The sequence below is a fragment of the Meriones unguiculatus genome, chromosome X (genome assembly GCF_030254825.1).
Source record: "Meriones unguiculatus strain TT.TT164.6M chromosome X, Bangor_MerUng_6.1, whole genome shotgun sequence".
Classification (NCBI taxonomy): domain Eukaryota; kingdom Metazoa; phylum Chordata; class Mammalia; order Rodentia; family Muridae; genus Meriones; species Meriones unguiculatus.
Genome location: NC_083369.1, coordinates 50669375 through 50697120, shown reverse-complemented (window position 1 = coordinate 50697120; position 27746 = coordinate 50669375). Strand labels below are relative to the sequence as shown.

General features: G+C 37.0%; 1 protein-coding gene across 9 annotated transcripts in view; it reads right to left on the bottom strand.

Moving 5' to 3' along the window:
- Diaph2 (diaphanous related formin 2) overlaps positions 1-27746 on the bottom strand; it is a 980694-nt gene that overhangs the window by 532107 nt on the left and 420841 nt on the right. For all 9 annotated transcript variants that reach the window (XM_060375359.1, XM_060375356.1, XM_060375358.1 and 6 more), the window contains one exon: positions 27102-27341. In XM_060375359.1, the coding sequence (XP_060231342.1) occupies positions 27102-27341 (240 nt within the window). The remainder of the gene's footprint in view (positions 1-27101; positions 27342-27746) is intronic.

Genomic DNA, 27746 nt, shown 5'->3' with positions numbered 1-27746 from the left:
TAACACCAATTCTCTTCAAACTATTCCACAAAATAGAAACAGAAGGAACATTACCAAACTCATTCTATGAAGCCACAGTCAGCTTGGTACCTAAACCTCACAAAGACTCAACAAAGAAAGAGAATTTCAGGCCAATCTCCCTTATCAACATTGATGCAAAAATACTCAACAAAATACTTGCAAACCGAATACAAGAACACATCAAAGATATCATCCACCATGACCAAGTAGGCTTCATCCCAGGTATGCAGGGGTGGTTCAATATACGGAAATCCATCAATGTGATCCACCATATTAACAAATTGAAAGACAAAAAAAAAAAAACACATGATAATCTCCCTAGATGCTGAAAAAGCCTTTGACAAAATCCAACATCCATTCATGTTTAAAGTATTGGAGAGATCAGGGATACAAGGCACATATCTAAACATAGTAAAGGCGATATACAGCAAACCTGTAGCCAACATCAAACTGAACGGAGAGAAACTTAAAGCAATCCCACTGAAATCAGGGACAAGACAAGGCTGCCCACTCTCTCCATATCTCTTCAATGTAGTGCTGTAAGTCCTTGCTAGAGCAATAAGACAGTTGAAGGAGATCAAGAGGATACAAATTGGAAAGGAGGAAGTCAAATTATCACTATTTGCAGATGATATGATAGTATACGTGAGTGACCCCAAAAACTCTACCAGGGAACTCCTACAGCTGAAAAACACCTTCAGCAAAGTGGCCACATACAAAATTACCTCAAAAAAATCAGTAGCCCTCCTGTATACAAAAGACAAAAGGGCTGAGAAAGAAATTAGGGAAACAACACCCTTCACAATAGCCACAAATGACATAAGGTACCTCGGAGTAACCCTAACCAAGGAGGTCAAAGACTTGTATGAAAAAAATTTCAAATCTCTGAAGAAAGAATTAGAAGAAGATATGAGAAGATGGGAAGATGTCCCATGCTCATGGCTTGGCAAGATTAACATAGTAAAAATGGCCATCTTACCAAAAGCCATCTACAGATTCAATGCAATGCCCATCAAATTACCAACAAAATTCTTTACAAACCTGGAAAGAAAAATTCTCAACTTCATATGGAATAACAAGAAACCCAGAATTGCTAAAACAATCCTCTACAATAATAGATCTTCCAGAAGTATCTCCATCCCTGATCTTAAGTTGTACTATAGAGCAACAGTTTTAAAAACTGCATGGTACTGGCACAGAAACAGAATGGTGCATCAATGGAACCAAACAGAGGACCCAGAAATACACCCACACACTTATGGACATCTGATCTTTGACAAAGATGGCAAAACCATACAATGGAAAAAAGATAGCATCTTCAACAAATGGTGCTGGTCTAACTGGATGCCTACATGTAGAAAAATGAAAATAGATCCATACGTGTCACCCTGCACAAAACTGAAGTCCAAGTGGATCAAAGACCTCAACATAAAACCAGACACATTAAATCAGCTTGAAAAAAAAGTGGAAAATACCCTAGAACTCATTGGTACAGGGGAAAAATTCCTGAACAGAACACCAACAGCACAGGCTCTAAGAGTAACAATCAATAAATGGGACCTCATGAAACTGAAAAGCTTCTGTAAAGCAAAGGACACCGTCATCAAAACAAAGCGACCGCCTACAGACTGGGAAAGAATCTTCACCAACCCTTTATCTGACAGAGGACTCATATCCAGTATATATAAAGAACTAAAGAAGCGGAAAAACAGCAAACCAAGTAATCCACTTAAAAAACGGGGAACAGAGCTAAACAGAGAATTCTCTGTAGAGGAATACCAAATGGCAGAGAAGCACTTAAAGAAATGCTCAACCTCACTAGCCATTAGGGAAATGCAAATCAAAACAACACTGAGATTTCACCTTACACCCATGAGAATGGCCAAGATCAAAAACTCAAGTGACAACACATGCTGGAGAGGTTGTGGAGAAAGGGGAACCCTTCTCCACTGCTGGTGGGAATGTAAACTTGTACAACCACTCTGGAAATCAATCTGGCGCTTTCTCAGACAACTAGGAATAGCGCTTCCTCAAGATCCAGCCATACCACTACTGGGCATATATCCAAAAGAGGCTCAAGTACACAAAAAGGACATTTGCTCAACCATGTTTGTAGCAGCTTTATTTGTAATAGCCAGAAGCTGGAAATAGCCCAGATGCCCCTCAACTGAAGAATGGATGCAGAAATTGTGGTACATCTACACAATGGAATATTACTCAGCAATGAAAAATAAGGAAATCATGAAATTTGCAGGTAAATGGTGGGATCTGGAAAGGATCATCCTGAGTGAGTTGTCCCAGAAGCAAAAAGACACACATGGTATATATTCACTCATATAGACATACAACATAGGACAAACCCACTAAAACCTGTGCATGTAAAGAAACTAAGCAAGAAAGAGGACCCTAACAAAAATGTCCAATCCCCATCCGGAAAGGCAAAGAGGATGGACATCAGAAGAATAAGAAAACAAGAAACAACCTAGGAACCTACCACAGAGGGCCTCTGAAAGCCTCTGCCCTTCAGACTATCAAAGCAGATGCTGAGCCTGATGGGCAACTGTTGGGCAGAGTGAATGGAATTTTAGGTAAGAACTGGGAAATAGTAAGAGCTGGAGAGCACAGGTTCTCCACAAGGAGAGCAACAGAACCAGAAAATTTGAACACAGGGAACTTCCCAGAGACTCATATTCCAACCAAGGACTATTCATGGAGATAACCCAGAACCCCTCACAGATGTAGCCCAGGGCAGTTCAGAGTCCAATTGGGTTACATAGTAATGTGAAGAGGTACTGCCTCTGACATAATCTGATTGGCCTGCTCTTTGATCACCTCCCCCTGGGGGGGGGGGGAGCAACCTTACCAGGCCATAGTAGAGGACAATGCAGGCACTTTTGATGTGAACTGATAGACTAAGATCAGAAAGGAGAGGAGAACCTCCCCTATCAGTGGACTTGGGGAGTGGCATGCAAGCAGAGGGAGGAGGGAGGGTGGGATTGGGAGGGGAGGAGGGAGGGACTTATGGAGGGATGCAGAATGAATAAAGTGTAATTGATGAAAAATTTTAAAAAAAGGGAAAAAAATAATTCAAGAACCTTAAATGACTTTCAAAAGTGGAGGAAAACATGGAGTTAGTCAATTGGCATGGAGCACTTCTTGCCCCTGGGGGCAATGGTCTCCTGAACCTACTCAGACCTTGGACACCACCACTGCTAGTTCTAGAACTGATGCAGGATGTTCCAATGAGGGGGTTAAGGCTTCTCATAATATTTCCTATAAGCCCACACCTGTTTGTTTATATCCCCCATTTTTATTCATTATTAGCCAGATAGAGCCAATTAATTGTGGTAATGATACTTGCTTTTATGCCCAATGCTGGAATGCTATTAAATTTAGGTATGCCCTGGTTACTCGCATGCCTCGCTGAGTGCCTGTGCCCATTGATGCCCCTCACGCTATGACTCTCTTCAGACAGAAAAGGGATCTTGGAACTACAGCCACCATTGTTACTGCCATCTCATTGGCGGCTGTTGGAGCTACCACAGGGGCATTAGCCATGAGTGATACTGAGCAGACTGCTCAAACCCTGAATAATCATTTAGCCAATGTAGCTCATGCCTTAGTTGTACATAAAGGAATTAATGCTCAACTAAAAGGAAGCTTGATGGTGTTCAATCAGAGGATTGACCTCGTGCAGGAGCAAATTGATACCCTATGGCAAATCGCTCAACTTGACTGTCAATGAAAATATGCTGGACTTTGAGTCAGTAGCATATAACATGAGAATTTTTCCTGTGCTGCAAATCTGTCTAAACAATTGTCGAGCTATATTTTAGGTAATTGGACTGGAGAATTTGATACTACGATGGAGCAGCTGAGAGTGGCCATTGTCACAGTAAATTCTACCAGAGTGGACGCAGGACTAGCCACAGGATTATCATCATGGATTGCTGAGGCCATGAATCATCTGAAGGAATGGGCGGGCATGGGAGCGTTAGCAGGCCTTCTGGTGTTCGTCTCCTTGGTTTGCCTGTGGTATATATGCAAGATTAGAGTCTCACAACAGCGTAATGCAGCCATGACCATTCAGGCCTTTACAGCCATTGAAGCAGGACAGTCTCCCCAAGCATGGTTGGCTACCATAAAAAGCTAAAATGTTATGCTCAGGATGTGAGGCTAAGCAATGCACTCAGGGTCAGGTGCTTTGGACCCAGAGAAGAGCATGTCTGATTGCATGCGGGTTGATGCCCCAGGTCCCACCTCTGAGAAAAAGGTATCGGTCGGGTCTGATGCTCTTTGGGTGGATGACACCTAAATGAACATCGGTACAAAGTCCCAATTTATTTCTAATATCAGAGATCAGACCTCTACTCTTGCCTGATGCGTCTAAAACAAAAAGGGGGAACTTTAGAGAGCTGCGGAATGCTGTGCCTTAAAGATGGAGCTGGTTTCCACCTTCCACCTTCCCGATGGTGAGTGCTCTCTGTCACAAACAACTCCACATTTGGCTAAGGCTGAGGATCTGGCTTGCTTCCATGTATGTGGACCTATCTGCATTGCCCACGTGGCACGCTGGGGTTGGCTACCCAGAGGCTATTTAAGCTGTGGGCTGGCTTTCCCCAGGGTCAGATGATTGTTCAAGGTTCCTGAATAAACTGCATTGAAAAAAAAAAAAAAGTCTACATCATCTATCAGCAAAATTTACATTTACCCTCAACCTCTTTCTTTTGCATCCAAGGCTATTCATGTGATGACTCTTATCTGTTTTTTTTTTTTTTGTGTTTGTTTGTTTGTTTTTTTCAAACTTGCCTCTTATTACTTATATCAGATACAACTCTTTAAACATATGCCTTGTGTTCACAGGGTATCAGTGCTTTCATACATGATTTTCCTTGCTAGAAACTCATCATTCTTTCTCTTTCTATTTGTTAGGTAAATACCTACCTATACTTTAATACTATTCATATACCAAAGAATCTCTGAGTATTTCTCTCTCATAAGAACTTTCCGGGACATATTTTCTATGCTTTGAAGAATCAAATAGAGTAGTTCAACTGAATACATTTGAACAATTGGATTTTTAGTGTGTAAAGTCCATTTTATTAGTACATTTAAATCACAGAATCTGGGTGTATGAAATAACATGCTGGTCAGTCAATAAATGTTTCTTAATAAGGTTTTTGGATTTTCTCAAATGCTTTTTCAGCATCTGAGGAGATGGTCATGGTGTGTGTGTGTGTGTGTGTGTGTTTCCAGTTTGTTTATATGCTGGATTACATTGATGGATTTTCATATATTGAACCACCCCTGCATTCCTGAGGTAAGGCCTACTTGGTCGTGGTGGATGATATATTTGATGTGTTCTTGGATCTAGTTTGCAAGTATTTTATTAAGTATTTTTGCATCAATATTCATAAGTGAGACTGGTCTGAAATTCTCTTTCTTTGTTGCGTCTTTGTGTGGTTTAGGTATCAAGGTAACTGTGGTCTCATAGAACGAGGTTGGTAATGTTTCTTCTGTTTCTATTTTGTGGAATAGTTTGAAGAGTGTTGGTGTTAGCTCTTCTTTGAAGGTCTGGTAGAATTCTGTGCTGAAACTGCTGGCCCTGTTTTTTTTTTTTTTTTTTTTTTTTAACGGGAGACTTTGGATAACAGCTTCTATTTCTTTAGAGCATAAAGGATTATTTAATTTATTTAACTGATCTTTATTTGACTTTGATAAATAGATTCTATCAAGAAAAGTATCCATTTTATTTATATTTTTATTTTATTATTATAATTTTTTTTTACATAAAGGTTTTTGGGATTTCCTCAGTGTCTGTAATTATGTTCCCTTTTCATTTCTGATTTTGTTGATTTGGACAGTGTCTCTCTGCCATTTAGTTATTTGGCTAAAAGTTTGTCTAACTTGTTGATTTTCTCAAAGTACCAGCTCTTGGTTTTGTTGATTCTTTGAATTGCGCTAACAGTGGACCAGGGGAGGTGCATAGGTCAGAAGAGAGAGGGAGAGTAGGACCAAGAGGAAAAGAGGGAGGGACCTACATCTGGGATACAAAGTGAATAAATTGTAATAATAATAATAATAATAATAATAATAATAATAATAATGTTTTTAGTCTTTCCAGTAACTCATCTGTGTCTGCTAAAGAGTAACACATCTAAATTTAACTCTATCCTTATTTTTATATATAGGTACATACACACATGCAACAACACAGTCACACATGCACATAGGCAATTAATATAAAGGCTGGAATTTTCTAGGACACTGTATGTGCTGAGAATTATTTGTAGGACACTGTATGTGCTGAGAATTAAGGGTGAAACCCAAAGTAAAGTTATATTATTCTCTACTAGGAGATAAAAACTGTCCTAAATATTAACATAAAAGGCAAATAATGATGTGTGGTAACTCTGAAGCTAAAAAATTGTATTTTGTCAATGAGTAACAGGAAGAGAAAATGGAGAAAAAAACAGATCCCAGAAGTTTTATGTTGTATTAATTAATTCTAATCATGTAATTATTAATTAATTGATTAAATTATAATAATTATAATTAATAATAAACATTAAATAGTAATTGATTATAAATTGCTTTTAGTCATGTGACATGTGAGAAAATGCTAAATTTAGAGTGAGCTAGTTTTAGAACGCAAAGGACAGCAATGTGTAAATAGTTTCTGAGAAAGCATCTATGAAAAACACATTCTTTCTGCTGTATCGTTCATAATTATTAGATAAAGGAACAATTAGATTTTATTCATAATTATTAGATACAAAGACAATCAGACTTGAAGGTTGAGTCTAGCACTTTTTAGCTCTAAGCTCTTGGGTAAATGCTTTACTTAATTATAAAAAAGGTATTAGATAAGTAGCGATTCTCCCAGACATATTTATGGAACTTGTTATGATAAAATATCAGAACCATTACTGCCACACTGGAAGTAATATGAGCCTCCCTTTATTTACTATCTCAACATAGTTATCAGAATCACCTAATTCTGGCTCTGACCTGGCTCTCTACTAGCATAATGATTTCCTGTCTTGCCATTACCCTCTGGTAATTCTCTTCAACTTCAGCTATATATGTGACTAGTGACATGAATAGTTATTATTTTTTTAAAAGTCATTTTTTAATTCAGCACTGAATACAATGCTATTAAACAAATAAATTTTGGCTGAATGAAAAGGTAAAGACTTTATTTTTTGTATCTATGAATATACATAAAGAGAAAATCTTCACCAGGAAGAAACATTTTGTTAGTGTGAAGGAGGGAAAATCAATACATACTACCTATGTGTTATGTGCCTACGGGAAAGGCACTTTGGTAGGTTCATTGTATGCATACATTTTTTTTAATGAACTAACAATTTATTAATCACATTTCTTGTTCCATAATTGTAGATGATAAATCCTGAATACAACAACGTAAATATATTAATTTGTTTAGCATAATTTTGAAAACCTTTTACAATAATACCACCAGAATAACTATTTCTCTAAATTTGGACCTAAATTGCAAGAAAATTTTATGCATTTTTTCTTTTGGAATTTAATAAAAGTAGTTTTTAGTAACAAATTATAGCACTAGGAGAAAACAAGCATAACAATTTGCTTTCTGTCATTTCACAATGCCATACATAAGCTGTTAATCTCTTAAACTCACCAAATAGTTTACCTCTAACAATAATGTTCAACTAGAAGATTGCATTCCTGATGATCCTGAAGGCCTCTGATTTTACTACCTGAATGTTAATGTGCCCACAATCATGATATTCATTGGATATTAAAATTAAGTATGGGTTAGAAAGTTTTGTAATAGACACACAAATTTTTGAAGACAAAATGGATCAATGATATCAGAGAGTTCTCACACAATATAATTGTTCATCGTGAAATATACACCAATGTTTCTGCCTGCCAAAATATGCAATGTTTGTATGTTGTTTTTGTATTTTTACCGAAGACAGATTTATTAGGAGGAAGCACTCTATTATATGAATGAAGAAGCAAATGTAGAAATGTTCTTCTTATTACTTATTATAATTTATTCACTTATATCCTGGCTGTAGCCCCCTCCAGTCAAAGAGTAGGCAACCCAGTTCTTGCTAGAGACTGCCCATGCTCCCCTTACTAGGAAACCCCAGTAGAGACTAAGCTACCCATGGGCTACATCTGAGCAGGTGTAACCTACTAGCTTTCAGAATTTTTAACATTTTAAATCCTCAAAACAACCGTGTGCATTACTTACCTCTATGTCAATTTTACAGGTAAAATTTTACAGGTATAGGGCATATAGCAGATTCCACACAGTTAATAAGGACTGGTGCCAGAATGTAGCCTCTTCATGTATGTACACTGAGATTTAACAATTACTGGATTTACTAATGGACTATCGGTTATGAAGAAGGTATTTGTAAAGGGGAATCATTATGCAGGAAGAGTGTTCATTAATAATAATGAGTATTTTCTAATTTCACTGAATACAGATAATAAATACCACTTTTGTTTTTCCGTAGTGGTTCATACATACTCTAGTTGTTACATTTATTTCAGAACACATAATTTTGTTTACATACTTAATATCACCAACCAGACTGCAACCTCCTTATAGATGAGGACTATGATCAGATCTTTTCTCCTGGAATGTTCAGTGAATAAACGTTCCAGACAAGCCAAAGATAATTAAGTCTAATTTGATGATTAGAAAAATCTTTGGTGACCTTCAATTGTTGTTTACGAATAGTGTCAAGGACATAAAATAAATGGGATGGATAGCCAGGAAGAAGTGATAATGTGTAAGGATAATTTATTCAAAGTATTGACTGTGGATAATAACTGGATAATAGAAGGGGCAGTAGAGCCAGCAACTGGAAAATGGTGAGGCTAGTGGCAAAAGTAATTACAATTATCATTCTTAATAAGTTCAGCATAATTAGGCTTTAGGATAGTAGGATTTGGAAGAAATAAAAATAGAAAATCAAGAATTCATGAGCATTAATCTGGTGATACAACTCAGTGGGAGTCTTGCAAAGCCCTGGGTTCAATTCTCAGTATTTTAAAAATACAGGAAACTAATTCATGGGTAATGACTACAGTATAAAACAGAGACCTCTTGATAGGCAACATTGACATCATCTGAGAAGTTGTTAGAATTTCAAATCACCTAATTTGGAAACTCAGGGGTATGTCTTGCTATATCAGGAAAGGGGTGTGTGTGTGTGCATGAGAGAGAAAAACTCCAAACAATTCTGATATATTCCAAAGTTTGAGAGCCACAGTGACAAATAAAATGTCCAGATCTAGAGAAACATGGGCAATTATCTACAGTTTATCTACAAAGTCTTTCAATTTTTAAAATGATGGGTTATATGTTTGATGTGTTTTCAAAGCTTGTGTCAATTTAAAACTGGAGAATTAGATATCAGTTTGTGGTTACTAAAGGACAGATCTCTTCTAACTGTTCTTGATTAGTTATTATAAAATGACACTGATCTGTATAATAATTTACCACTTAGTGATCCAAGAGCACAACAATCAAACAGTGCATGCCATACTGTGAATGTTTCAGATATATTGCTCATAATTCTTATAAACCATCCCATTTTCCCCCCTAAAACTACACTAAAATTATACTCACACAGCATTATTGAGTTTGGCATACTGTGTTTAAGTGTAATACTGATCTTAGGTAACTTCAGTTGGTAAGCAAATTTTCATTGGCTAATATTAACTGTCACTCTGGGTTTTTCTCAGAAAGTTTAAATCAGAAAATAAAATTTAATTTGTAGACACTTGGGCTTCAAAGTTGGCCTCAAAAAATAACTGTGCTGCTAATACTTCTCTCTACTTGCTCTAAGGAGCCCTGTGGCTTAAACTTTAGGTCACACAGAATATACTATAGTTATAGAAAATGCAACCACATTGTCCATGAAAAACAAAAGAGAATAAAATGATTAAGTACTATGCATGATGCAGGCATATGATGATATGGTGTCGCTAGAGTGAGCATCCCAATTTCAGGTGGAAAGTAAATTGTGAGAATATGTTATGTAGGAACCAAACAGTGGCTTTTATTCATCTGCCCCAAAACAATCTTACATTTCAAATATAGGGTGTTAAAGAGAAAATACTTGGCTAACTTCATGAGAATTGTCTTGCACAAATGTCTGTAGAATGTATAGCGATCATAGACAAAAATTGCATTTCACATAAAGAATAAAATTAATGCAATGGTAAAGCCATACACATATTCCCAAGTGAAACATTTCTGGATATATTAAGGAGTTCTAACATGGAAGTGGTGTTAAAACTTAAATGTGAGACAAAGGTCCATGCCAATAAACTTCATTAGAAGGGGACCTTTTTAGACCTCTCTCTTCCTCTTATATTTATACAAATGGCTATAAGGAACTCAGTAAACTTAACAAGACCTGTATTATCAAAGGAGGGAAAGCCTCTCAAACACTAATAGGAACCAATACACACCTATACTGGGTTGATTAACTTTTAAAAGAAATGATACTTCATTATGGACACTAAATCTGGTTGAGTCATTGAAATGAAAGTATTTAATCTATCACTGTGATCAGATTATTCAACTCTACTTTTTTTAGTAGCTCCCTAATTATGGTTTCTTTTTCCCCATTATATTTATACATTCATGAAACTGTTAATATTTAAGCAATCATGAATGCTCCAGTGCATATATTTAAATAACTACTACTGCTTGCCAGTGTTGATACAGCACATGAATTCTAATGTTAGTTTACTTTATTAAAAAAAATTAAGTTCTGTGCTTTCTGTCAAGGGTTGTTTACAAATTATTGCTTTCTTCAACATTACCACACATTGAAAAATATAATGTGCTTTCAGGGATTGCAATTACCATAAAGACATTTGCTCTGCAACTACAATCAGACAAGTCAAACACATGCTTTCCTGGCTTATTTCTGAATCCGTCACCCAAACTCGTTTTTTAAAAAGGTGTTACATGAACCTAGTTGACACTAACTCAGCCAAACATAATTTATGCTGGAAAAGATGTCCTAATTCTTATGTAGGCTTGATTGTCCCCATTTTACAAACTTGATTTTTGTATTATAAGCGTTCTTCCAACCAAAAGGGAACAGATGATATCAATTGTATAAAAAGTCATGCAATTTAAGAGCTTTACACTTGTTAACTTAATTTATGGTAGCAATCTGTGAAAGGAGAGCTTTAACTTGAAACCATGACAACATTAAATGTAATAAGGATTCATCTCAATTGCCACTTTCAGGCCCAGGAGGGCATTTGTGCTCTTAGTTTGTTTCTCAGAGAAGATAAATTTGGTTCTTCTACCCTCACTGCCATACTTCTCAGTGTTTTCCTTGTACTTTCATTTATTGAAGAAGAACACAGTACAAATACATTAGTCTAAAGTTGCCAGGACCAGTGGCAAATCAACAGCCATTTCTGCTCATTTAGAAAAGTCTACAATGAATGAATGAAATATGTTTGTCCTTTATAAACAAAAGCAGGCTTGCTACTTACAAGTGCTTTCAAGTTAATCAACCTACCAAACAAATTCTTCCGAGAATAGTATTAAGAGAATCAAATTATCTTTAGATTGGTAATACAAATGGTCTATAAGCACAAGCATCTCTTGAGTTTGAAATATCTTTTTTTTTTAAATAAGGATTGGTATATACAAAGCACTCAATTTTCATTGTAATGAGCATTTTTACTTAATCTTATCTATATGAATTTTGGGAGAAAGTGAGATCAGGGAGTTCCAAGATGGTGGTGACCATTGTACACCATATCTGAAGGGCAGATGATCCAAAACTCCAAAACTGGTGAGCATCTACTTTGAGTCTTCTCAGGTTAGAGGAGACAACTCATTAGTTGGGGCTCATTGGATTCAGTCCTGCACCCCACCCCTTGATATCTGGGATCTGAGAACCTGTAGCACTTTCCAATGCCCCTTCAGTGATTGCTTAGCCCTAAATCCAGGGACACACTGCTCTAGCAGCCAGATTTATGATCCCACCCATTAAACTATGGGTAGCACCAGGATTCCTGGGACATTTGTGGTCAATTTGACCAGGGATTCCATCTCTCTCACCCAACTCTGAGCATCATGAACCATGATGCCCCAGGTCTGGCCCTATACTCTGGAGAGTGCAAGCAGAGCCCCAGGTCTGAGGATCCTCAGCTCTAGGGACCAGACATCTGATCCCAACCACTCCCTTGTGGGCGGCATTGGGATTTCTGGAACAACATTTTCAACATCAAAGCCACTGTTCTGCAGATCACTCTGTGGAGCCCAGGCAAAAAGCAAACAGTTCTTGGATCCAAAGCAAAGCCCAAGCAGATCTGAGTGGCTGGAGCACTGAGTCTGACAGGCCTGTGGTCCATGAATAAGCTTCCCTCTGAGACACCCTGCAATTGCCACTCACACTGAACCATTCAGAGAACCTGTAGACACATACTGCACCCAATAATTTTGCCAGAATCACCACCTGTGTTTACCCCCGACACTTCCCTGCATGCCCTTGTACCCAGGCCTTCAATGCAGGATCTTACTAACAGTCAATCACCTCCATACATGCAACTGTGACTTTCCTCCTTAGCTGCATCTGAACCAACAGCATCCATTCTTGAACCCCTGGACCTCTCTCATCATCCTAAAGACTACTCTAGACTCTAGAGTCAGATAAACCCAGTCTGCAGTACAGCCTCCAGGAAGAAATGGCCAAGGCTAAAACAACCAGATGGCTAAAGGCCAGCATAAGAACAGAAACAACAAATATCAGGACATCATGGCTTTACCAGCAACCTCAAAAATCAATATGAAACACAGAAAAATGATATTAAATCTATACTTATCCAGTTATTAGAAGCACAAAAATAGGGAAGAAAAAAAAAAAAAGATGTCTCAAAGAAATACAGGCTAATGCAACCAAACAAATAGAGGCCATCATGGACAGAAAGGAATCCACAATCAAAGAGGTGAAGGAAATAGTGCAAGACATGAAAACGGAATGAAAATCAATAAGGAAAATACAAACTGAGAAAATCCTGAGGACAGAAAACCCGGCAAAGAGAGCAGAAACCACAGAGGTAAGAATCACCAACATAATACAAGAGATGCAGGAGAGAATCTCAGGTGCTGAAGATATGACTGAAGAAATCTCTCAAAGAAAACATAAAAACAAAATTTCTCCTCCTCTTCTTTCTGACCCTAGCTTAATCAGTTCTCATCAACTCTTGATGCATCATCTACCCCTATGGCCTGCCAAGGCTGCACACAGCAGAGAAAGCTGATCAAAGAGCTGGCCACTGAGTTCATGTCAGAGACAGGCCCTATGCCCCTTATTAGGGAACCCACTTCAAAGCTGAGCAGCTGAGGGGATTCCTTTGAACAAGGGGTCTAGGTCCTCTCCAGGGTTGGTCCTTAGTTGGAGTTTCAGGGGATTAGGAATAGAGCATAGAGGGAGAAGTGAGAGGGTGGATGGGACTGGCAGGAAACCAGGAAGGGGATTACAGAGGGGATACAGAGTGAAAAAATGGCAATAAATAAACAAATAAAATAAGCAGAAACAGAAAAGTTCCTGACACAAAACATGCAAGAAATCAAGAACACCATGAAAAGACGAAACTTAAGAATAATAGGAATAGACAAAAAAAGAAGATTCCAGGCCAAAGATAACCTTAAAACAAAATAATCAAAAGAAAACAATATCACCACCAAATCCACAATGAAAGGAACTAATATTCATTGGTCCCTGTTAGCTATCAACATCAATGGCTTTAACTCTCCAATAAAAAGACACAGACTAACAGAATGGTTGCAGGACAAAGCTCCAACATTCTGCTACATCCAAGAAACACAGCTTTGCAACAAAGACAGATACTACCCCAGAGCAAAGGGCTGGACAACAGATTTCCCAGCAAATGGTCCCAGAAAACAAGCTGGAGTAGCTATCCTAATAGCTAATAAAATAGAGTTTCAACCAAAATTACTAAAAAACAATGAGGAGGGGCACTTTGTTCTCATCAAAGAAAAAATAAACCATGAGGACATCACAATCCTGATAATCTGTGCGTCAAATATAAGAGAACCAGCATTAATAAATGATACATTATTAAAGCCCAAATCACACATTAATCGCAAAACCTTAATAGTGGGAGACTTCAATAATCCACTTTCACTGAGGGACACATAATCAAAACAAAACTAAATAGGGAAATATGTCCTAAATCAAATGGTCCTAACAGATATCTATAAAACCTTTCACCCAGACTCAAGAGTGCATATACCTTCTTCTCAGAACTCCACAGAACCTTCTCCAAAATTGACCATATAGTTGGACACAAAGCAAGCTTTAGCAGATACAAGATGATTGAAATGATAACTAGAATCCTATCAGAACACTATGGTCTAAAACTAAACCTCAAAACAATAGAAATAACAAAATTCCTACACATGTAAGGAAAGGAAACAACTCTCTACTCAATGATGGATGGAAAGAAATAAAAAAAAAAGAAGTTAGAGATGTCCAAAAATTCAATGAAAACGAAGGCACAACTTATCCAAATTTATGGAAAACAATGAAATCAGTGCTCAGACAGGAGTTCATAGCACTCAGTGCCTTCAGAAAGATGTTTGAAACATCTCATTCAAGCAAATTAACAGCACACCTGAAAGCCCGGAATGAGGAGGAGAAACAGACACACCCAAGAGGAGAAAATGGTTGGAACTCATCAAACTCATCAATAAATTAGAAACAGATGAAACATTTCAAAGAATCAATGAAACCAAGAGCAGTTTTTTTGAGAAAAACAACAACATAGACAATGCCTTAGCCAAATTAAGTAACTGGCAGAGAGAAATTATACAAATCAGCAAAATCAGAAACAAAAAGGTGGACATAACAACAGACACTGAGGAAATTAAATCATTAGGTCGTACTTCAAAAGCCTATCTGCCACAAAATTTGAAAATCTAAGTGAAATGGACAATTTTCTTGATAGATTCCACTTACCAAAGCTAAACCAAGATCAGGTAAATAGATTAACCAGTCCGATAGCCCCCAAGAAAATGGAAGCAGCCATCAAAAGTCAAAAAGAGCCCAAAGAAAGATGGTTTCAGTGCAGAATTCTACCAGACCTTCAAAGAAGAGCTTACACCGTATTCCTGAAACTATTTCACAAAATAGAAACAGAAGGAACATTACCAAACTCATTTTCTGTGGCCACAATAACCTTGATAGCAAAACCACACAAAGACCCAACAAAAAAGGAAAATTTCAGACCTATCTCATTTATGAACATTGACAAAAAATACTCAATAAAATACTCGCGAACAGAATCTAAGAACACATAAAAGATATCAGCCACCATGGCACCAAGACTTCATCCCAGGCATGCAGGGGTGGTTCAATATACGGAAATCCATCAATGTGATCCACCACATTAAAAAAAAAAAAAAAAAAAAAAAAAAAAAAAAAAAAAAAACAGAAGAAAAAAAACAAAACAACAACGACAATATCAAATCAAATGAACATCTCCTTAGATGGCGAAAAAGCATTTGACAAAATCCAACACCCATTCATGATTAAAGTCTTAGAGAGATCTAGGATACAAGGTACATACCTAAACATAGTGAAGGAAATATAGAACAAGTCTATAGTCAACATCAAACTAAAAGGGAAAGAAACTTAAATCAATTGTACTGAAATCAGGGACAAGGAAAGGCCCACTCTCCCGTATCTCTACATAGTACTTGAAATCTTAGCTAGAGCAATAAGACAAATAAAGGGATCAGGGATCACAAATCAGAAAGAAAGAAGTCAAAGTATCACAATTTGCAAAAGATATGACATTATACATGAGTGATCCATAAAAATTCTACCAGGGAACTCTGTTAGCTGATAAACACCTTCAGCAAAGTGGCTGGATACAAAATTAACTAAACAAACAAACAAACAAACAAGCCACTCCTGCATACAAAAGACAAAAATGCAGAAAAAGGTTGAGGGATCCAAGATGGCGGCTACCAGCGCACACCATATTCAGAGGAGCTGAAACTCCGAATTGGTGAAGTCAAGGGGCTGTGGAACCCACAACAACTGAACAACTGTATGAGGAGTCCAGGAAGAAGGGGGAAAAACCCTGATCTGAGTCAAATAGGACACAGGCCAACCATGGACATCTCCGTGGACTTCTCCTGGGGAATCAATTCCCGGACACTTCCCAATAACTGGTGGAAGCAGAATCATCTGAAGGTATCTCCATCTGTGAACTCAAGCTGTAATACAGAGCAATAGTAATAAAAATTGCATCGTATTGGCATAGAAACAGAAAGGAGGATCAATGGAACCAAATAGAAGACAAACCCACACACCTATGAATACTTGATTTGTGACAAAGAAGCAAAAACCATTCAATGGAAAAAAGTCAGCATCTTCAACAACTGGTGTTGGTCCAACTGGATGTCTATGTGCAGAAAAATGAAAATAGATCCATATTTATCACCCTGCACAAAACTAAAGTCTAATATGATCAAATACCTCAACATAAACCCAGACATATTAAATCGGTTAGAAGAAAAAGTATGGAAGAACCTAGAATTCATCGGCACAGGAGACTACTTCCTGAACAGAACACCAACAGCACAGGCTCTAAGATTAACAATAAATAAATAGGACCTCATGAAACTGAAAAGCTTCTGTAAAGCAAAAGATACTGTAATCAAAACAAAATGACAGCCTACAAACTGGGAAAGGATCTTCACCAACCCAATATCTGACAGAGGGCTAATATCTAGTATATACGAAGAATTCAAGACGTTAAAAAGCAACAAATCAAGTAATCCAATTAAAAAAATGGGCCACAGAGTTAAACAGAGAACTCTCTGTAGGACTGTAGAATGGCAGAAAAACACTTAAAGAAATGTTAAACATCCTTAGCCATCAGGGAGATGTAAATCAAAACGACCCTGAGATTTCACCTTACACCCATCAGAATGGCTAACATCAAAAACTCAAGTGACAACACATGCTGGAGAGGATGCAGAGAACCCTCCTCCATTGCTGGTGGAAATGCAAACTTGTACAACCACTTTGGAAATTTATCTGGCGCTTTCTCAGACAAATAGGAATAGTGATTCCAGCTATACCACTCCTAGGCATATATCCAAAAGAGGCTCAAGTACACAACAAGGACATTTGTTTAACCATATTTATAGCAGCTTTATTTGTAATAGTCAAAATCTGAAAACAACCCAGATGTCCTTCATTTGAGGAATAGATACAGAAATTGTGGTACATCTACACAATGGAATACTACTCAGCAATTAAATACGCGGAAATCATGAAATTTGCAGGCAAATGGTGGGACTGAGAAACAATCATCCTGAATGAGGTATCCAAAAATCATAAAGACACACATAGTGTATATTCACTTATATACATCTATAAGATAGAATAAATATACTGAAATCTATACACCTAAAGAAGATAAACAAGAAAGAGGACTCGGTGTAAGATGAGCAATCCTCACTTAGAAAGACAAATGGATGGACATTGGATGTAGGAGAAAACAAATAACAGGACAGGAGCCTACCACAGAGGGCCTCTGAAAGACTCTACTTAGCAGTGTATCAAAGCAGATATTAAGAATCATAACCAAACCATCGTCAAAGTGCAGGGAATCATGTGAAAGAAGAGGGAGTTAGTAAGACTGGGAGAGAACAGGATCGCCACAAGGACCAAATTTATCAGGGCACAGGGGTCTCTCATGAGACTGTTTCTCCAACCAACGACCATATATATATAATCTAGAAACCCTGCTTGGATATAGCCCATGGTTGATCAGTATCCAAATGAGTTCTCTAATAAGGGGAACAGGGAAAATTTCTGACATTAACTCAATGGTGATCTCTTCGACTCCCCTCCCAAGTGGGAGGAGCAGCCTTGCTAGGCCACAGAAGAGGACATTGCAGCCAATCCTGAAGAGACTTGATAAGCTAGGGTCAGATGGAGGGGGAGGAGGTCCTACCCGTTAGTGGACTTGGAAAGGGGCAGAGAGAAGATGAGGGAGGGAGGGTGGGATTGAGCTCATCTTCTTTCTGCATTTGACTCTTGTAAATACTTCATATAAGAACAAGACTTGTCAATGCTGCAAAATGTACTGGAAATTCATTGCTTGTTCTTTTGTTCACGATAAACAATGAAACATCAAAGGAGGAAACTTGCTGAAAAGTAAGGTTCTAGCAGAACAAGAAAGAAGATGAGAGAAGAGGAGGGGTTGGGATAAAATAACTAAAATTCATTGCATAAGCATTTGAAACTATCAAACAACAAAAAGTTAAAATAAAAATAAATACAGCAAATTGGTCATAGCCTGTATTTCCAAAACAGATCAACAGAACGAGGTTGTAAGGAATCTATACAGGGGACTTTGGAAGGAAATCAGTACTTCAATAAAAATACCAATTTGACCAAACTTTATTTTAATTGTATAAGTTTTATTGTATGCCAATTATGTCTCAGAAATGTTTCTTAAATATATTATCGCTGAGAATAAATCTTCTTTTAACCACTGCTACAAACAACACAAAACAAAACAAAATCAAACAAAAAAATAAATTGATAATTTAACAAATCAATAAAACACCCTGGCTTTTTGCATACTTGTTATAAAAGATAAAATTGAAAGTACTACAGAACTTGAAAGGGTCCAGGCTATTATGGATGAAAATTTCTTTAAATCAAGCACATGCATCAGTTTTCAGACATTTGAATATGATTTATAATCTTTTTATATTCCTTCATACGGATTTCCAAATATTAGGCTTTAAAATGTTGTTATGTTTAGACGTCACATGCCCTCAGAAAAGGCTCCAACAAATTCCATTTTCTCTTGAGTCAGAGAGTAACTTTTGGTTGTAAGCTATTAAAGATCCATATCTAATAGGCTCACACAGATTAGTGAATTGGTAATTCATAATATTTTTGAACATTTTTTACATGTATATAATATATGCTATTACATACAGAAAATAAAATAAGAAATGTTCCTGAAGTTCAGCATTAAAAATGCTTTGAATTTCAATGGCTATCAGAGAAATACAATCCAAAATTGCACTGTAATATAAGTTGCATTTAAATCAGTGGTGTTCAACCTTTCTAATGCTGTGACACTTTAATAGAGTTCCCCATGTTGTGGTGACCCAGCAGCATAAAATTATTTTCATTCCTACTTCATAACTGTAAGTTTGCTACTGTAATGAATCATAATGTAAAAGTCTACATTTTCTGATTGTCTTAGGCAACCCTGTAAAAGTGTCATTTAACACCCAAAGAGGTCATAGCAAATAGGTTAAGAATCACTGATCTAAATGATTTTTTGTTATAGTAAAGAACACTGGTTTGGTGATTCACAAGTGAGAATTCGCTACTGAAATTAACAAAGTATTTTATAGTTACTGTATCTTTTCATGTCACTTGGCATTTTCATTAACTCACTTGTTTGTTTTTTCTTAAATATCATAGCAGGCAAAATTGATATACACTTATATTCTTCATTAAAACACATCTGAAAAGTTTTAATTATTTATATCATGCCTTCTTTTCCACAAGGTGAATATTTTATATTTAATACTTTCTTATTAAAACAGTAGATGATATTTTTATTTTTAATTAATTAATTAATTTTTATTTATTGCAATTTTTTAAACTTGTATCCCAGCTATAGCCTTTTCCCTCACAACCTCCAAATCCCACCCTTCCTCCCTCTTCTCCTCCCATGCCCTTCCCCCAGTACACTGATAGGGGAAGTATTCCTCCCCTTCCATCTGACCCTAGCTTATCAGGTCAAATTAAGACTGACTGCATTGTCTTCCTCTGTGGCCTCAGGTAGAGATGATCAAAGCTAGGCATTGAGTTCATGTCATAGATAGCTCCTGCCCCACTTATTATACCCACTGGGAGCCTGAACTGCCATGAGCAGCTGCTAGGGGTGTAGCTTATCTCCAAGCATGGTCCTTGGTGGGAGTATAAATCTCTACTAAGAGCCCTGTGCCCAGATTTTTTGGTTCTGTTGGTTTCTTTTTGGAGCTCCTGTTCCCTCTAGGTCTTTCTATATTCCCCTTATTTCATAAGATTCTCTAAACTCTGACCAAAATTTAGCTATGTGTCTCAGCATCTCCTTCAATACCCTTATGGGTAGAGAAATTCAGAGGCCCTCTGTGACAGGCTCGTGTCCTGTTCCCTGTTTTCTCCCTCTTCCATGATCTATCCCATTTAGCTTTCCGAATGAGGAGTGATCATCTTTTCCAGGGTGTTTCTACTTGCTTAAGCTTCTTAAGGTGTATAGATTTTAGTATGTTTACCCTATATGTCTAAGGTCCACTTAAAAGTGGTATTATAACATGCATGTCTTTCTGGTTTTGGGATAACTCACTCAGGATGATCTTTTCTGGTTCCCACCATTTGCTGGCAAATTTCATCTTTTCCTTGTTTTTTTTTTTTTGTTTGTTTGTTTGTTTGTTTTTTAATTGCTGAGTAATATTCCATTGTGTAAAAGTACCACAATTTCTGTATCCATTCCTCAACTGAGGGACATATGGGTTGTTTCAAGATTATTGCTATTACAAAGTCCCAATTTATTTCTAATATCAGAGATCAGACCTCTACTCTTGCCTGATGCGTCTAAAACAAAAAGGGGGAACTGTAGAGAGCTGCGTAATGCCGCGCCTTAAAGATGGAGCTGGTTTCTTCGTTCCACCTTCCTGATGGTGAGTGCTCTCTGTCACAAACAACTCCACATTTGGCTAAGGCTGAGGATCTGGCTTGCTTCCATGTATGTGGACCTATCTGCATTGCCCACGTGGCACGCTGGGGTTGGCTACCCAGAGGCTATTTAAGCTGTGGGCTGGCTTTCCCCAGGGTCAGATGATTGTTCAAGGTTCCTGAATAAACTGCATTGAAAAAAAAAAAGAAAAAGAAAAAGAAAAAAGCTACTATGAACATGGTTGAGCAAATGTCTTGTTGTATACTTGAGAATATTTGCATATATACCTAAGAGTGGATCTTAAAGTAGTATTACTAATTTTCTGAGAAGACACCAGTTTCTAATATTTTCTTGAGTATTTTTTGCATCAATGTCCATAAGAGAATTTAGGTCTGAAGTTCTCTTTTTTGTTGGGTCTTTGTGAGGTTTAGGTATCAAGGTAACTGTGGTCTCATAGAATGTGTTTAGTAATGTTCCTTCTGTTTCTATTTTGTGGAATAGTTTGAAGAGTTTTGGCATTAACTCTTCTTTGAAGGTCTGGTAGAATTCTTTGCTGCAAGGATGTGTCCTGGGATTTTGTTGGAGAGGAGAGTTTTGATGAGTGCGTCTGTTACCTTGGGGGATATAGAACTATTTAATCCATTTGCTTTATCTTGTTTTAAATTTGGGTAATCAAGAAAATTTTGGTAAATCAAGAAAACTGCCCATTTCATCTAAATTTTCAAATTTTTTGGCATATAGGCTTTTGTAGTACGACCTAATGATTATTTGGATTTCCTCTGTGTCTGTCCTTATGTCCTCCTTTTCCTTTCTGATTTTGTTGATTTGGATAGTTTCAATCTGTCTTTTAGTTAGTTTGGGTAAGGGTTTGTCCATCTCGTTGAATTTCTCAAAGAACCAGCTCTTGGTTTCATTGATTCTTTGAATTGCTTTCTTTGTTTCTAATTAATTGAGTTCAGCTGAGAAGTTGATTATTTCTAATTATCTATTCCTCGTGGGAGTGTCTGCTTCTTTTTTTTTGGGGGGGGGATTTTATGTGTGCAGTTGAATTGTTTGTATGAGATGTCTCAAATTTCTTTCTGAAAACATTTAGTGCTATGAACTTTCCACCCAGGACTGCTTTCATTGTGTCCAACAAGCTGAGTAAGTTGTCTCTTCATTTTCATTGAATTTTAGGTAGTCTCTAATTTCTTTTTCTTTTTTTTTATCTTCCCTAACCCAGATGTCATTAAGTAAAGGGTTGTTTAGTTTCCATGCAAGTGGAGGATTTTTGTTATTTCTGTTGTTGTTTAGGTCTAGTTTTAGGCCCTGGTGGTCTGATAGGATACAGGGGATTATTCCAATTTCTTGTATCTTTTGAGATTTGCTTTGTTTCTGACTATATGCTCAGTTTGGGGAAGGTCACATGAAGTGGTGAGAAGAAGGTATACTTTTCTGTGTTTGGGTGAAAAGTTCTGTAGACATCTATTAAGTCCATTTGATTTAGGACCTCTATAAGTGTCATTATTTCCCTTTTTAGCTTCGGTCTAGATGATATGTACCTTGGTGAGAGTGGAGTGTTGAAGTCTCCCACTATTAAGGTGTTGGGATCAATTTGTGGTTTAAGCTTCAATAATGTTTCATTTTCAAACGCAGGTGCTTTTGTATTTGGAGCACAGATGTTCAGGATTGTGATGTCCTCCTGGTGGATTTTTCCTGTGATGAGAATGAACTGTCCTTCCTCATCTTTTTTGATTAATTTTGTTTGATGTCTCTTTTATTAGATGGTAGGATAGCTACTCCAGCTTGTCTTCTGGGGCTGTTTGCTTGAAAAACATTTTTCCAGCCCTTTACTCTGAGGTAGTGTCTTTGTTACAGAGGTGTGTTTCTTGGATGCAACAAAATGTTGGATCCTTGTTTTGCAACTATTCTGTTAGTCTGTGACTTTTTTTTTTTTTTTTTTAGAGATTTGAGTCCATTGGTGTCCATAGATAATACTGAACAATAAATGTAAGTTCCTTTTATTGTGGAGTTCGTGGTGATAGTGTGTTTGTGTGCTTATTTTCTTTTAATGTTTTGTTGTGAAATTATCTACATCCTGTGTTTTCTTGGGTGTAGTTGATTTCATTACATTGGTGTTTTCCTTCTAGTATCTTCAGTAGGACTGGGTTACTATGTAGATATTAAGTTTAGTTTTGTCATAGAATATTTTGTTTTCTCCATCCATGTTGATTGAAAGTTTGTTGGGTATAGTAGTCTGCATCAGCATTTGTGATCTCTAAGAGTCTACATCTGCCCAGGTCCTTCTGGTTTTCATAGTTTCTATTGAGAAGCTTGCTATGATTCTGAATTGTCTACCGTTATATGTTATTTGGCATTTTTCCCTTGCTGATTTTAACAGGTTTTCTTTGTTCTTTAGATGTAGTGTTTGACTGTTATGGGACCTGAGGAGTTTCTTTTCTGATCTAGTCTTTTTTGTGTTTTGGAGGCCTCTTGTCTGTTTAAAGGTATCACTTTCTTAATGTTGGGAAATTTTTTTCTATGATTTTCTTGAAAATATGTTCTGGACCTTGGAGCCTATATATATTGCATCTATTTCTATTATTCTTAGGCTTTGTCTTTTCATGGTGGCCTTGAATTCTTGGATGTTTTTGGATTTTTTGTTTGTTTGTTTGTTTTTGAGAGAGGTACTGATTTTTTTCAATTTTGTCTTCAGTGCCCAAGTTTCTTTCTTTCATATCTTTAATTCTGTTGGTGATGCTCACATCTGTGTTTTCTTCTCTCTTGTCTGGGTTTTCCAACTCCAGGAGTTTCTTGTGTGTGTTTTCCTTATTGATGCTTATTCAGTTTTCAAGTCTTGCATCATTTCTTTCATCTATTTGTATTTGGATTCCTATTTGTTCATGGGGCTCCAATATGGTGGCGACCAGCGTATACAATATCTGAAGGGCAGAGGATCCAAAACTCTAAACCTGGTGAGTGGAGGGGTGGTTGAAGCCAGAACATTGGCTTTAAGAGGACAACCAATGAGCCAGGATAGAAAGGATGGAAGAGCCTCCAAGTAAGTGTCTCCCTGCTTGGTGGCAGGTGTGGTGACAGCTGCCTCAAGCATAAGCCTCTGTGTTTGATGACTGAGAAGGCAGAGGTGGAGGTGGTATGAGCCTCCCTGCTCTGTGACTGAGACAGCTGTCCCAACTAAGGGCAGCCCTACCCAGCAGCCAAACAGCAGCTACCACTGATGGATTTCTTTTACTTTCATTTGTCCCTATGGGCCCAAAACTGAGAGTAGTGAAAGGGGGTGGGGTGGGGGGTGGTTGGGAAAGGCACCTGTGCTTTCAGCATAGGCCTACAAGTGAGTGAGCGGACCTTCAAGTGAGTGCATGCAGAGCCCCAGATCCAGGGTCTCTCTATGCTAGCAGCTAGACATCTGATTCTTCCCATCCATACCCCCACCTGTTTTCTCAATTTTGAAGGCCCTGTTCTGTGGGTCTCCCAGTGGAGTGCAGGCAAACAATTCCTGGAGCCAAGATGGTGCAACCCACACAGATCTGAGTGCTTGGAGGTCATTAAGACAGGCCTGTGGGTCATTGAGGCATTTAGGGCACCTGCACATGTGCACTGCACCCATGAACCATGCTAGCACCCTAACTTGCACTTATACTCCACCCTTCCAGGCATCAAGACACACTGGCACCCAGTCCTCCAAGGTACACTTCCATTCACACTACAGTGCTTGTGCATGTGTGCCTATGACCTTCCTCCCTTAGCTACAGCTGAAACACCAACATTGTTTCTCGAACTGGTGGTCCTTTCTCATCCTCTTGAAGAATACTCCAGACACCAGAGACAGATGAACCCAGTCTAAATTACAGACTCTAGGAATAAACAGCAAAGGTTATGCATAAGCAGATGGCTAGAGGTTGGCATAAGAACACATCCAACACATATCAGAGCATCTTGGCTTCACCAGCAACAGCCAAAAGTCAATGGATATTTTAATTCATCAGAAACACAGGAAAATGATCTCAAATCTATGCTTATCCAGTTATTAGAGGCACATAAAGAGGAAACAAACAAAGCTCTCAAAGAAATACAGGCAAATAAAGCCAAACAAATAGAGGCACATGTAGAGGAACATACAGAGGTATATACAGAGGAAATGAAAAAAAAATAGAGAAATTTAAATTAAAAAAAGGATTCATCATTAGAAAATTTAGTTGAGAAATAGTCTCACTTTTCAAGCATAAAGAAAAAAAATAATCCAAGTAGTTTTTTTTTCCCCCAAGTAGTCTTTTATACATGAAATTTAACAGCAATTCTAGCTAATCTTGTATCAGTGGTTTTAGTTAATTCCATCCTTAAAAGATTAATGCTTTAAAAGATTAATAGTTCTAAGGTAACTATTTCCATGTACTTCAGTAAATTTATGCCAATTTAGACCTTTACATTTATCCCAAATCCTTTGTATTCTGGAAAATCTTGTTATTCTTAAACATTGTAGAAATATCATGCATGTATATGATATTTCTCTTTAGTAATGACATCTATAACCACAAAAGTATTTTCCAGAAGATAAAAAATGCAAATAAAATGTGAGGTGGGATATTCTAAAACTCTTACTTCTTTTACTTTTAGACCACTTATTACTACAGTATAGTATTTCTCCCAAGACAATTTTTATTTTATTTGAAGTTGGTAAAAATCTTTGTGGTAAATCCTTTGAGCATACCTCTAGTGATAGATGTCAGATCAGTGCTATATACAAGAATAAAAAAAAAAAAAACACTTTTATTTGACAGGTAGATGACAGGAAGAAAGCTCTCTCTAAAATATGAGACAGAAGTTAAAATCTTTCTGTGAGATTAATATAATTTGAACTTGTATATAAATGAATTGTTCATTCTTGCTTCAAGATAATTAATTATTCTACAAAATAAATTTGAATAAGATAAAATTAAGGCAGTTTAAAAGTAACATATTTGTCCAAATTAAAATTTTTGCCTAAGATATTTATATAAAATGTAATGTAAAATAGATACACAATATTACAGAAATGTATAGTACAAATTTACTGCATTTTATTTAATATGTAACTTTTCATAATCATAAACTAAAAGTTTAAATTCACAAACTGTACATAGAGAATGCACTCAAACAAAGAGGCATCCTAGTATAGCCTATAATAAAAAGAACAGTTCCATAATAGAATTTCCCTATGAATACAGATGTAATTATTCTTATATATTACAAGTAGTGCCTTATTCTACATGGTGTTATCTAATGAACTGACGTGTTCCCCACTACTACAAGAAGAGGTAATAAAAACTATTCTTGACAATAAAGAAATCCATACTCATTTGAGATTTTTGTTAAAATATATGTCTGGAAACAAAGATCTTTTCTAAACTGATACTCCAACCAAGGATCATTCATGGAAATAACCCAGAACCCCTGCACAAATGTAGCCCATGGCACCTCGGTGTCCTAGTGAGTTCCCTAAAAATGGGAACAGGGACTGTCTCTGACATGAACTCACGTGACCTGCTCTTTGATCACCCCTCCCAGAGGGCAGAGCAGCCTTAAAGTCCACAGAGGAAAACAATGCAGCCAGTCTTGATGAGACAAGATAGAATATGATCAGATGGAAGGGGAGGAGGACCTCCCCTATCAGTGGACTGGGGGAGGGGCATAGGTGGAAAAGAGGGAGGGTAGGATTGGGAGGGGATGAGGGAAGGGGCTACAGTTGGGATTAAAATGAATAAATTATAATTAATAAAAAATAAATTTAAAAAATAAATGTATAGAAGTAGCCAAACCTCTGCAGTGTTTTCAGATATAAAAGACGAATAAACAGTGAAAGCATGGGAAGATGTCAAAGAATAGTACTTCACTAGAGATGCATTTTTATCTCAAGCTTCCTCAAAGGCCTTCACCTGTTCAGTTGTCTGTAAAAAATAATTCCTGTCACCTTTCCTCATATAACTCAGCTCTTCAAAAACTTTCCAGAGACATAAAATAAGTAAAAAGAGGGTGAAATATTAGGTTAAATGATTTTATATTGAGAAATTATGTATGGTCTATAATCACTAGTATGATTTAATCAGAAAGATATCAGTTTGAAAAGACTTCATAATCTTCAAATTTTACTCCAATAAGATTTACAAATATTTATTTTACTCAAGACATAGTTTACATGCTATCAACCTCACTCCTACTGCATATAATTTGGAATTGATAAATTATTTCCATTTAGATAATTTCACTCACATACACAGAAAATTACTGTTATAATTTAACACTATAAAACGATATCTTACCTTACACAGAAAGTTGATCTTAAAACCCAAAGACTGGGCATTCCTTGAACCTGAGTTCATGTAGTTTCCAACCAGAAGAACCAGCTCTAAAAGTCTGTTAAAGCTTTCACTTTTTTTCAGTTCTTCACATGCAAGAGTTACTGCTATTATGCTTGGTTTGATGTTGTTTACATGTTCATCAAAGGTGAGCTTGAAAAGGATGCTTGTGAGACGAGGCCGTAACATTTTCACTGTGCTCATCTGCAAAATAAGGAATCTCTGAGACCGTTTACCTAACATGACTTTCATCTCTTTATTGGAGATAATTTCATGGACAATATTACATGTTCACACTTTTAGCCAATTCTTTCTGATATTTAAGATATACAGGTTTTGCTTGTTTTATGTTTTCCACAGAAAATTTAAGTAATGTTTTTAAAATTGGAAACAGTCAGATTTGTTAAACAAGAAATAGCATCACAATTATGAACAAAATCAAATACAGGTAGTAGTGAACAGTATCAATATGCAAAACCTTTGGTCATACACAGCATGCAAATGGACAAAATTTGTCCCTGAGATGAAGTAGAAAAACTTATATGCATGAAATTGGGTTGTTAAGTGTATAATTCACCATAGACAAAGGATGTACACATTGGCCAGAAA